We start from the raw sequence: 13504 nt of genomic DNA, 5'->3' as shown, positions 1-13504 counted from the left end.
ATTTGGACCATACCCACGGTTGAAGTGGGGTTCCTGGCAAAGCTTTGCTTACTTTCTGACATGCAGAACAATGTTGAACAAGATTTTCGATTTGTTTGTCCAATTGTGGCTACCAAATATGACTTCTGGCAATAGCTTTCATCTTGGAAATTCCAGAATGTGTATTGAAATGTCTCTCACTAGACATTTATAAAAGTCAGACTGGAGGAGCATTCGGAATTACACAATAGCATAAATACGCTTTATTCCAACATTAGTACAATAGCTACGGAGAAACACAACCGACCGCCATGGCCGCTAGAACTCGAATCGCACAGCAATCGAACGGCACGCGCTTATTGAAGCTCGCGCTCTGCGCTGTTGCCAAGTCATACATATAAATATAACACATATATAACACCTTCCCTTCTAAAAGAAAGTAAGCACTACAATGCACGAGTTCAGTTACGCAACTCACTACACACCTAGTCTTTCAGGTGGTCGCCTGCGACGTTGCGATCGCCTTAGATGAAGAGGTGATGAATCATTAGCTTGAGGTATTCTCCGTCTGATCGGGCCCCTCTGATTTATTGGGCTGCTGGGATACCTCGGAACCAGCTGAACGCGAAGGTGACACCGAACGCCGTTGACACAATTGGTCCCGATGCCGAACCACGTGACCCGAAGGAGTACTCACTTCCGACATGACCCTACCCCTTGAAGCGGAGACCGTTCCTGGCATCCATCTTGGGCCACTTGCGTAGTTCCTGCACCATACCTTATCCTCAGGTGCAAACTTTGGTTTGAAATCGGGATCCGTCGCCAGATGTTGACCCGGTTTCAACAGGTCCAACCTGCTTCTCATGACTCTGTTGAACATCGCCGTACCAGGAGCTTGACCAGTTGAGGAGACAGGTGTCATTCGATAGTGAAACAGAAATCTGTCAAGCCTTTCCTGGAAGGAACCGCCCTTAATTTTCCTCAACGCATCCTTCATGGAGCGCACCGCTCTTTCAGCCAACCCATTTGACTGCGGGTGATACGGCGCAGCTCGGACATGGATGACTCCGTTCCTACGAAGGAAATCCGAGAACTCCTGACTAGTGAACGATGTTGCGTTATCACTAACGATTGTCCTGGGCAGTCCGAATCTCGCAAAGAGGGATCGTAATGCAGCGACCGTAGCAGCTGACGATGTCGAAGACACCGGAATTGCTTCCAACCACTTAGTGGCAGCATCCACTACTAACAAAACGATGTGGTTATCAAACGGGCCTGCATGGTCGATATGAATTCTGCTCCAAGGCTCCGTTGTGGAAGGCCATGGTGCCAAGTTTGATGGAGCAACGGAAGCTTCGACTTGACAATCGATGCACGAACGTACCAAGTCCTCAATGTCCTTATCAATATTCGGCCGCCACACAGACTGCCTAGCCAAGGCTTTGAGAGCACACATACCTTGGTGACCCCCATGAAGCTCCGACAGCACGTACTTCCTGTACTTTGGTGGCACATATATTCTATTCGCACGAATAATAATACCGTTTTCCACTGACAAGTCAGTTCGGCAGAGCCAGAAAGGACGAATTTCAGCCGTTACACGCCTGGGCCAGCCTTGTGCTATGTACCTCTTCACTTTCAACAGAACAGGATCAGCATCTAACTCCTTCTGGAAATGAAATCTGGTCACCGCGCCATCATCCATAGATTCCAGCAATAATATTACATCAGCAGGCATTGGACAATCAGTCACAGTTGTCGGCACAGGTAGCCTACTGAAAGCATCAGCATTAGCATGAGAAGATCCTTTCCGATACACAATGTTGTACGAGTACCCTGATAGTACAAGCGCCCATCGCTGAATGCGAGAAGCAGCCATTGGAGCCACTTGGTTAGTCTCAGAAAACAGGCTCACTAGTGGCTGATGATCGGTTACCAAAGTGAATGTTCTTCCAAGAAGATATTTCCGATACCGTGTAACCCCGAAGACCAACGACAAGGCTTCTCTTTCGATTTGGCTGTAGTTCCTTTCCGCTTTCGTCAGGGATCTAGACGCAAAAGCAATAGGACGATCGCCCACAGCTGAAGGATGAGACAACACAGCTCCTACTCCGTACGGACTAGCGTCACACTCGAGACGCACTTCCTTACTTTCATCGAAGTGGACCAACAACGAAGACGTAGACAATCTTCTCTTTGCTTCTTGGAAGGACTTCCTTTCCTGCTCAGTCCATTTCCAACATGAATTCTTATTCAACAACTTATACAATGGTGCTAGCATAGAGGACATATTTGGAAGGAATTTTGCATAATACGTCAGCAAACCTATGAAAGACCTCAGTTCATCCGCATTCTTTGGCTCAGGAGCTTTCTCAATGGCTTCCAATTTCGCTTGCACTGGATGTAGTCCTTCTGCATCGATTCTATGCCCCAGATATTCTACTGACGTCTGCATGAACGAGCACTTCGAGGGATGTAGCTTGATACCAGCTTCCTGCAAAGTACACAACACTTTGCTCAGATTCCTTAAATGATCTGAAACAGAGCTGCCTGTTAACAGCAAGTCGTCTAGGTAGCACAACGCATTTTCATGCCCTTGCAAGAGCTTGTCCATTTCTCTCTGAAAAATTGATGGAGCTGACGCTACCCCAAAAGGCAGTCTCGTGTACCTGAACAACCCTGTATGAGTGTTAATTACCAATAAGTCCCTGGAAGCTTCATCCAGTTCCAATTGACAGTACGCATCCGATAAGTCGATCTTTGAAAAAGTCACTCCCCCCTGAAAGACGAGCGAACAAATCCTTGACTTTGGGTAACGGATACCTCTCGAGATCTGTAGCAACGTTGGCGGTGAGCTTGAAGTCACCACACAGGCGAACCCTACCGTTCGCCTTTAGGACTGGTACTACAGGTGTCGCCCATTCCGATGACGACACTCGTTCCAAAACTCCTAAATCCAAAAGTCTACTTATTTCTTCTTCTACCTTCTTCTTATAAGCGTAAGGCACGGGACGAGCTTTGAAGAATTTCGGTGAAGCACAGTCTTTTCTTTTCAGACGAACCTTCACTTTTTTCAACTTCCCGAGGCCCCCCGAAAACAGTTCTTGATGTTCATCCAACACGGCCTGCAAGTCCCGTGACGAAGATTTCACTTCAACCTGGATCGCATTTGTAGAGCCAGCCGAATAAATAGTGCTAAACACCCCTAGTTCGCGGATCCAGTTTCGTCCCATCAAGATCACGGAACACTGATCCACCACCAGGATCGGAAGCATTTCACATTTGGATTCGTACTTCACAGAAACATCCATCGTGCCCACTATCTTCAGACTATGCCTTGTAAAAGATCTGAGCTTTATACGAGTGTTTTTCAAAGGTGGAAATCGACATCGGTGCTTCTTGAACATCGAATAAGGCATCACCGAAAAAGGTGCTCCCGTGTCCACCTGCATTACCATAGGTAGCCCTTCAATCACGACTTGCACGGTACAAGGTGGTGGGAAATCAGACATCGAGTTCAACGTCAACACATCGAACGCCGGAGACGAGTTATCCAGCTGGTCGACTTGATTCACTCTGTTCGCACAACGTCCTTGGCCTTTGACTCCAACACTCCATTTGTTCTTCACTGACTTGCATACTCTGGCTAAGTGTCCCGTCTTCCCGCATGAATGGCACGTACTCTTGGCAAACTTGCAAGTTAAGGACTTGTGTCCACTCGCACCACAAGCATAGCAGGAAAACATAACCTTGGCTTGTGACGGGTGATGACCTCTGGAACTTTTCCGTTGCTGCTTCGCTTGCGTCTGCTTTACAAACAGCACTTCCGCTGGAGACGTGTTGTCACCACGCAGGTTAGAGGCGTTTTTCGAGGCCGCTTCCATCGACATCGCGATCTCCGACGCCCGATCGAAAGACAGATCTCTTTCCGCCAACAGCCTTCTCTGAATAGCGTCATCATTTATCCCACATACGAGCCGATCTCGTAGCATTTCCGCTAAAGTACGCCCATAACTGCAAAACCTGGCGAGAGTTCGAAGTTCGGCTATGAAGGTTGGCACAGACTCTCCCGGCTTCCTACAGCGACAGTTAAATTTGAACCGCTCAACGATCTCCGACGGAGCCGGTTCAAAATGATTCCTGAGAACGTCTATCAGTTCTGCTAGCGTTCGATCCGTGGGTAAGGCTGGGGACACCAGACTCCTTATCAAGCCATACGTCGGCGCACCCACCAGCGATAGGAATATCGCACGTCTGCGGACATCATCCGTAACTTCATTCGCAACAAAATATTGATACAATCGCTCGGCATACTCCGAAAACGGTTCTTTCGCGCGGTCGAATTCGCCGATTATACCGAAACCTGCCATCCGGAGCGTATGAGGAAATCGCTTGAAGAAACTAAGCCTACCTCGCTAGCGCTTGCTTCTATCTTTTTCCCGTCCTGCCGAGACGATGATTTTCAACTCCTGCAGAATGACGATAGATCCCGTACTCGTCGCCACTGAAATGTCTCTCACTAGACATTTATAAAAGTCAGACTGGAGGAGCATTCGGAATTACACAATAGCATAAATACGCTTTATTCCAACATTCATCATCATCATCATTTGGCGTCCCATAGGGGAAGAGCTTAGGCAAATTTTGCCCATTGCTCTAGCACCAAGTGGTTCAACATGAGTTGTAGGTCATGTAAGAATGAAGAAGGATATTATTCTGTGGAAATACCCAGAGTTTGGTGACTGCTCCGGGGACGAGAGTTATGGTGTCTATTACCACATTGTATTGGGTCTCTGTATGGGACATTAAGGAGAACCGCAACCAGTAAAGCCATGTCAGAGAATTTGAGGCTGCTCCTGTCTGCGGTGCCCTTTTAGAAAAGGAGCAGAGAAGGTCTCAGGGATATGGCTGAGAACTCAACATGAGGTTATTAAATAGTAATGCATGAAAGTTCAAGTTAAAGCAGAACTGAAACTCACCATGAATTTAGGTGTTTAGTGTAATTTAGAAAATTTACCAAGTTGTAAATGCTGGGAGCATTCACAACTTCACTTAGAGTCACCTGATGATCACCGAAGTAGTTCCTTCTCGGGATGGAGAAGGCGGGACATCGTCCCACATAGTGGAGTGGAGTTTCGTCTTCTTCTCCACACGCAGGACAAATAGGTGAATCTGTATAACTACAGTTGTGTAGATGTTTCGCTAGGTTAGCATGACCAGTGATGATCTGTATAACCTGTCGAATTTGTTTCCTGTTCAATGAGATAAGTTTTTTAGCAATATTCGGATGGGTTCCCAAGACCAGCTTGGCCTGTCTGCAGTCCTGCCTTGAGTTCCATTGCCGCATGTGTTTGTCTTCTATCCATTGTTTGACATCTCCTTTGATGGTTGACATCGAAACAGGATAGAAAGGTTCAGGACCAGATAGCTTCATGTTCGCTGCCTCTTTGGCTATCTGGTCTGCGAGTTCATTTCCCTGGAAATTTACGTGACCAGGAACCCAGTAAAGGTTGATGTTGTTGCTCAATGCGGCCAAGTTATTCAGCATGTCAGTGCAGTATTTTACACACAGTTGAAACTTGAGGAAGTTGTCAAGAGCCAATAGTGCTGCTTGGCTGTCAGAGAAGATAACAATTTGTTTTCCATGATACCCTTTGGTAATCAGACTTTCAGCCAGTATGGCTATTGCTAATACTTCAGCTTGAAAGACCGTCGACGTTTTGCCTAGATACAAATGTATCTTATGGTAGTCGTGATCCACTCCAAAGTTGCGGAAAATTGCTCCAGCCCCAGTATCAGCAATCCTAGAGCCATCGGTGTAACATTCAATAACTCCTGTTGAGATGCTATCAATTATGTGGGAAACTTCATTTCTCCTGAGTATGTGGATAGTGAAGCATTTAGTAAAATTTTTTGTTTTGGAACAGGAGTCTTTTGGCATTAGTAGAGAGGGTATCTCCGCTTTTCCCAGTAGACAGCTGTCAAGATGATTCTTGAAAGAAGGTTTGTATCCCATATATGGTCGATCGCACCATGTACCATTTCTTTCCATCCTATACATAGTTTTAAACGCTTCTCCTTGTAGGTACCATCTCAGAGGTGGTATCTTAAGAGTAGTTTCAAGGGCGATGGAGGGAGAGCTGGGTAAGGCTCCCGTGATAAGAATGCAAGCTAGTCTTTGCACTTTTTGCAAGACAGTTTCATAAGAGGTCTTTGATAACACCTGGTGCCATACCACACAACCATAGCTCAGCATTGGGCGTGCTATGGCAGTATAAATCCACTGAGTGGTTTTAGGGTTTAAACCCCAGGCTTTACCAATAATTCTTTTGCACAGCATAAGTATATTAGTGGCCCGTTTAGCTCGTTCATGAATATGGGATTTCCAGGAGAGCTTAGAATCCAAGTGACATCCAAGGTATTTCACTCTGTCACATATGGTTAATTCTTGTCCCTTGAGGGTTAAGTTTCCAATTTCCCATTTTCTGTTCCATGTGAAAATCACAATTCTGGTTTTTTCCGTGGAAAATGTTAGTTGGTGTTTGTCACCCCATCTGCTGACAGAGTTTAAAATTTGTTGAGCAAGAATAATAATTGTGGATAAATCATGCACTTGAATGAGCACGACTAAGTCGTCTGCATATGCCTGTGTATACCCTGGTCCTTTCATTAGATCAGAGATCAGGGAGCTGAAGACCATGTTCCATAGAAAGGGAGAAAGGATTCCTCCTTGCGGACATCCTCTTCTGATAGCTCTTTCAGCTTGGGCATCAAGAACATGAGCAGTGATTGTTCGGTTCCTGAGCATATGATCAATCCATCTAGTTAACATAGGTGGAATGTTAAAATCTATTAGTGCCTTACATACAGAGTCAAAAGTAACGTTGTCAAAGGCTCCAACGATGTCCAGAAAAATACCAACAGCAAATTGTCCATTGATAATTGTGTTTTCAATTCTCCAAATCAGTTGATGAAGAGCAGAGTCAGTGGAAAACCCTGTATTAAAACCATGCTGGTTCACATTAATCTTACCCATTAAGAGAGGAATCTCTTGAAGATGCCAGAGTATCAGTTTTTCCAGTAACTTTAACTGGAAAGAAGATAATGTAATCATTCTGAAGGATGATGATTTATAATAGGTGTCTTTTCCTGGTTTTGGTAGGAAGACACCTCTGGAGCTCTTCCATACTTTTGGTATATATCCCAAAACTAAGCTGGCTTTGAAGAGGCGAATCAGCTCAATGCCTATAACTTTCCATCCTTTTTGTAAAAAGATAGGATATATTCCATCTGTGCCTGGTGACTTGAAGGGAGAAAATCCCCTCAAGGCTTCGGTACATTTGTCATATTCAACTATCATGTTGGCTATTGAGGTGTCTACTGGTTCCAGGATGGGCGTAGCCTGTACACCACAGTCTGGTTCCGTTGGTCCACCTAGGTGATAGTCCAGAAGACATTCCAGCGTCTCCACTGGGCTGGCAGTATAGTTACCATCTGGTCGTTCTATAACATTAATTTTATCATAGGAATTGTTTTTGATCAATTTGGTAACCTTGGCAGTTTCTGACAGTGAATTCATCTCTGTACAGAACTTCTTCCAAGAACTATTTTTCACTTTTCTGATTTCTTTCTTGAACTTTCGTTGGACTTCCTTATAGTAAGTCCAATTTGATTCAAGTTTAGTCCTAACAGCCTTCCTGTGTGCCTTCCTCGTTTCTTTACGGAGGAGTTCAAGATCTTTAGTCCACCAATTTTTTGAGTAGACTTTAGATTTGTCAGGCTTGAGTGGACACGCCTGATTCGCTGAGTTCCTGATCACCTCTGTCAGAATGGCAGCATGGTGATCCAAGTCATCTACTGTTAAGATCTCGTCACAGGGGTTGGCGAGAGTGTTGAGCTGGCTTTCCAGGTTTCTATTAAAAAGATCCCAGTTTGTGTTCTTAAAATTCCGAAAAAAAGTGGGAGTAAATGTTGCTTCGTAGTAGAAGTTTATGAACATATGATCAGATAAGGAGGGTTCATCACTGACCCTCCATCTCTTGATCGTGTTTGCAATATCTATTGAGACCAGGGTCAGATCAATAACTTCTTCCCGATTACATGTACGGAAAGTCGGTGTGTGCCCCTGGTTAGCCCAAACCAGATTGGTTTTCATGAGGAGCTCCAGTAATGTTTCTCCTCTTTGATTTATGTCTGAGCTGCCCCACGCTGTGTGGTGAGCATTGGCATCACATCCAAATATCATACTTATATTGTGATGTTCGCAGTATTCCACCAGTTCACAGAACATTTGCGGAATTTTGAGATCATAGGCCATATAGACTGAGCAGATCATAATAAGGCGATTCTTGTTTAGTCCCTTGCCCTTAATCAGAACTGCAACAACGTCTTCTGATGTGAATTGTGGCAGTGCCCAGGCATGGATACTTTTGGCAAGGTATACACATGCTCTTGGATGAAACCCCGTTCCTTTCTTAATGAAGAGTTGGGAGTTGGGTAGACGGCCCATAATCATCCCGTTTCTGACCCATGGTTCTTGAATCAGAGCTACAAAATGATTATGGTTGCGAAAAGAAGCTGCAAGGTTGTAGGATGCAGCCTTGCTATGTTGTAAATTTATCTGCCTAAATAACATTGGCAAGGTATGTTACAAAATTACTTACCAGTGGGTAAAATAATACCACTCGGTGTATAGGTTTAACCGAGGAGGTTGCAGAGATGTCCTAGGATAGATCAGAGTCGGACCCGGTGTTATACTCCAGGTCCAACGCCACTTCCATCTCTGGGTCATTGTCCTTATTTGCATCTAAGGGTCTGGATGTAGACCCCGTTTCATCAGCGGGTGCTGACCGTTCTTCTGCCTGGGGAGGTGTTGGCTTCTCAGGCCGTTGAGTAGAAATTGTTGGCCTGTGCTGTCGAGATGGCTCCCTGAATGTGACAGCACTCAAGCCACAATGCACAGTGAAAGATCTAGTGGAAAGCCACTCCACCATCGCTTGCTCCACCCCGATCACCAAGGTATTACCCCCATTTCCCGGGATGACAGCTCGCAGGTGAAGTTGGCCAGACACCAGGTCTTCATTGCATTTACTGAGCAGTTTAAGGGATTTGTTAGGATCCCTATCTCCAGGAATCCAGACAAAGAATTTTTTCATTGGTGGTCTATCACCAGGTCCTAGGGCAAGGTACCCGGTATGACCATCAACATTTGGTGGAGGTGGTAAACCGTTGATTACTGTTTTCAACCACCCCAGGGTGGTCTGGTCTCTGCATATAATGCGAAGACCTTCCTCCCCAAAGATGGTTCGATCAACGTGAGGGTAAATACCCCCAGTGTCCTCCAGAATCTGGTCCTCCACCGAGTTGGTAATGTGGGACACATCAGCTGGAGTCAGTTTCCTTTCTGGATCCTTAGCCTGGACCCTGAGGGTGATGCCTTTCTTTGTAGCCTTGCTGTAGGAAGAGTCCTTGCAAGGCTTCTTGAAATTTGATTCTGGCGTGTCGCCAGGGACTCTTCCACGCTTGCGAGGAATGGCCCCTTTTGTCTGTGAGGCCTCGGCAGTGCCCGATGCAATTCCTGAGGGTCCAGGCGTGATGGCCTTCTCATTCCTTGCATCATCCTCTGCCAAGGTCACATTTGCCAGAGCTTTCTCCAGGTTACGCCTTTCTCTTTGGCGTTTCTTTTTGGTTTTCTTCTTCTCGTTGGCCGAGAGAAGTTGATTTCCCTCTACAGCAGGGTTCCTGGCTTCCGCTTGTGCTTCCACGGGTGTTTCCACACGTGCTTCCGCTGATGCTTCCGCACGTGCTTCGGCTCTCGTTTTCACTCTCGCTTCCACCTCTCCTCCTGGTGCAGGGGTTAGATGCTTTGGGGATTGGCATCCAGCGTTTTTTTCTCTTTTTTCCTTATTTTCCAAATTCATGGTCAGTTTGTAGAGAGATTGTGCGACCAGTATCCCTGGGTTTCCTCAGAGGGAGATTTCCTAGAGCTGACCCCAGATTCCTTCATGCAATAGTGGCCTCGGGAGAGCCCCCCGCATCGTCGAGCATTACCCCACCCAGGTGCCACCTGGAAATACAGGACGAGCGGGATTATACACCAGTTGATAGGGCAGCCTCCCCGTTGGCTAGACAGGGTTCGGGCCCTTGTACTACCTGGCGGCCCAGGAAACGCTAAACCCAGTTTTTCACCTGTACCCTCTACTGCAGACATCCTCTGAGACCCCATTCCATCCCCCACAGAGTTCCTCCAGTTCTTCTGATCGCACAAGGGAGAAGCTACCACTTTCTTCGTTCGAGTCTTGTTGCTTTAGCATACAAGATCCCAGGGGGCCCCGACGTGGAGGTGAAGATAAGTGGCTTTGACTGAGCAGGGCCCACCAGACTTCGTCTTATTCCAACATTAGTACAATAGCTACGGAGAAACACAACCGACCGCCATGGCCGCTAGAACTCGAATCGCACAGCAATCGAACGGCACGCGCTTATTGAAGCTCGCGCTCTGCGCTGTTGCCAAGTCATACATATAAATATAACACATATATAACATGTATCATGCAGTAAATCTAATAAACGTGTTCTAAATTTTTCTGGAATAATCACACGCATTACTCTACTTATTTCATCATTTTCATAAAAAGAACGTACTGTTTGCACAACTTCTTGTAACAAATTCTTTCCCGGTTTTTGGTCAGGACTTTCTAATATACCTCTTTCCTTCAAAAGCCATTTTGCTTGGCATACCATGTAGTTAGGAGCATTGAATTCGCGCATTATCTTTCTTATACTCCAAGATTCAGGCAAACAAGTCAGTAGCATAACTTTCTTTTTCCTACTACTAGAGAAAAAGCTAGCTTTCAGATTAACTATAACAGATTGTTCCAGTGACTCACATTCATTTTCTGAGGAATCCTCTGCATTAGCAAATAGTTGTTTTTTAAGTGCTAACCCAATGCTTCTAAATTTTTTGGTTGAATACTTCTTCATCTGAAGTTTTGTACTATGCACAGGGAACTCTCCTAATTCCTGGAGAGAAGTGTATTTAGTGTCTGCACAACAGCTGAAGGTGGAGGAACATAGCTTGTTTCACCATCCGAAAGTTTTCTGCAATCATTTTTTCCTTGCACCAATCTGCTTCCTACAATTATCACAAATTTTTGATATCTTTGGCATATCAGGAAACATACCACACATCCATGGAGGCACATTTCTTAGTCTCCTTATGTTTTTCACAGAATGATTGTTTTTTTAAAGGATTGCAACATTGTAGTGTCTGATATCTTTCTTTCTCCATTGTATAATATCACACAGATCTCAATTAAAATATAAAAAAAAAGTTTCTGAAGAGAACACTAAGAAAATATACTGAAATAATATTTTTTTTTCACTAAGATCAACACCTCACAAAATATTAACATTTAAAAAAAAGAACTTATTACCATCACATTTTTTTAAAATCACCAACAACATTCACATCCAACTGCCACTGAATCAGTATGAAGACTGATCATACCCATATGCCCCCAGGCAGTTGGAACCAGTTGGACTGGTTTAAACCAGTTAAACCATAAAATAATCACCCATCATAGTCACTAGTTGCATTTTAAACACATTAAAAATAAATTTATGAAAAAAAGTGAAAATTTATTTATGTGTAAGTTATGTATATTTCTGCTTAAAAAAAAGGATGTGCATCCTTAGCGATTGCATACGTTATTTAACAAAAAAAAAAAGTTATTCACCATCAACTAATTAAGGGGAGAGATGGTTGGGAAAAAACTAATCTGGCTCAATAGCAGAGTTCACTTAAAACCTAAGTATCACATTTATGACCAATTTTAAATTTTGATTACCTATAAAAAATCAGTCATGATCCCGGCCAGAACAAAGGCTCTCGAGATGATCTCTTATGGCAGAGGTTCGCCAGATGTGAGAGTCATGGGCATTGCCCGAAAACTTTGAATTCACACTCATAATTCTCATATCGGCATCACAAATCTGAAAAGAAATGAGATGAAGTTATAAGGTTTAAAACTTGATAAGTCAGGAAAGTTAGAAACTAGATGCTGAAAGCAAAAATGAAAAACCAAGATACTAACCTTACATAGATAAGCTCTCTCGCTGTCACGTGGGCTGATGAGAGCATAACCTGCTATGCTTCTCAGCGGATCCAATTTCACTCAAAGTTCTTCGCAGAGGTCCCAAACCAAAGGTTTCATTAGCCGAAAAAAACTTGTCAAGAAACTCTGTGAAGGCATTGTGTCGAATTCTCAAAATAAAGTGTTCGTCCTACGAGATTGTCGCCTTTGCTCTCGCCTGAATCGCAACACATAAGCGTGAGTCGCAGCCATGTTTATTTGAGTAAGGCAATGCTTAACGAGTGGTCCTCGTTAGCTAACACTTGCTGTAGCGACGTCGATAATGAAGATCGCTAGTAACGCATTGAGAAAAATCAACCTTTTACGATGGTGATGTAAATTTATCCCACAATGCACTGCAAACGCGAGCATAATCACATCAGCGTACTAGACCCCCCCCTGGTGGTATGCAACAAAGCAAACTGTTTCTATCGACACCACCTTTTACTGGGACACATGGCACACAATGTCGCTTTATCCTCAGCGGGTAAGCTTGAAAGTTCTTTCCCTTTGCTAACCCATTCACAGAAATTTTAAAGAAAAAGGATATTAAGAGAGAGTCAGCCGCAGTGCCCACATTGTCAAAGTCCATTGACAATCGCTCATGCTTTTACTTGTTCACATCATTTTACGACTGCTTTTGGTCAGAATCATCTTTCACTTCGTCACATTTTATCTGACCATTGTGATGCATCTCACATTTTCAAATTCATCAAAGCCATTGGTTTTTATAACAAATTATAGATTTTTACAATTCATGTCATTTTTTTATGCTTTACGTTGCTTTTTATTTTATCATGCGCAGTTTTATTTTTTGACATGACAAAAGAACAATATTATTTTTTTATAATAATTTGTTTTGACACAGTTTGACCAAATTGGTCCTTGCGCCAATAAACTTAAAATCCAATCCAAAGAAAAAGGATGTTTGAATGGTTTACACTTGTGATAGTTTCACAATACTGATCACACAGATGTTTCCCTTTGTAAGAATGCTTACAATTTTCAATTTTCCACATTCTTGAAAGTACTGAATGAAATCCTTGGTTTTGATGAAATCAGCACCCAATTTAGGACTGTTCAATTCCAAGGAAACAATATTGGAATCGTGAAAAATGCACGGTTTACGTTCTGCCTCTCTATTGATGATGGAAAAGCACTTTTCTAGTCAATTTGGGAGTGGTCTTAAAAACGAGGTGTTTTTCTGCATCATATACTCTTGTCTTAGATGCAAGAGGCTAGCAGTGTTTACTCTGCTGGTATCAGCTGGATCAGGATAAAAGAAAGTTTGACTGGTCAAGCTCTGATTTAATCTGTTGTTGCGTACAGATTTGATGTGTGGAGTGTCAAAGAGAAGAATTTTTTTTTTTATCGAGATAATGTGGATTTTG

At 43.9% G+C, this 13504-nt stretch overlaps 1 protein-coding gene across 1 annotated transcript; it reads right to left on the bottom strand.

Annotated features, from left to right (window-relative positions):
- Positions 1-2696: 2696 nt before the first annotated feature.
- LOC149067944 (uncharacterized) lies at positions 2697-4349 on the bottom strand. Its single transcript, XM_089252128.1, has one exon. The coding sequence runs from the start codon at positions 4347-4349 to the stop codon at positions 2697-2699; it is 1653 nt and encodes a 550-aa protein (XP_089108254.1).
- Positions 4350-13504: the final 9155 nt, after the last annotated feature.

Source organism: Pholcus phalangioides, unplaced genomic scaffold (assembly GCF_987345545.1).
Source record: "Pholcus phalangioides strain wild (caught in Gottingen) unplaced genomic scaffold, Ppha-v1.0 ptg000028l_1, whole genome shotgun sequence".
NCBI lineage: Eukaryota > Metazoa > Arthropoda > Arachnida > Araneae > Pholcidae > Pholcus > Pholcus phalangioides.
The sequence above is the reverse complement of the archived record's forward strand: the minus strand, read 5'-3'. Positions and strand labels throughout refer to the sequence as shown.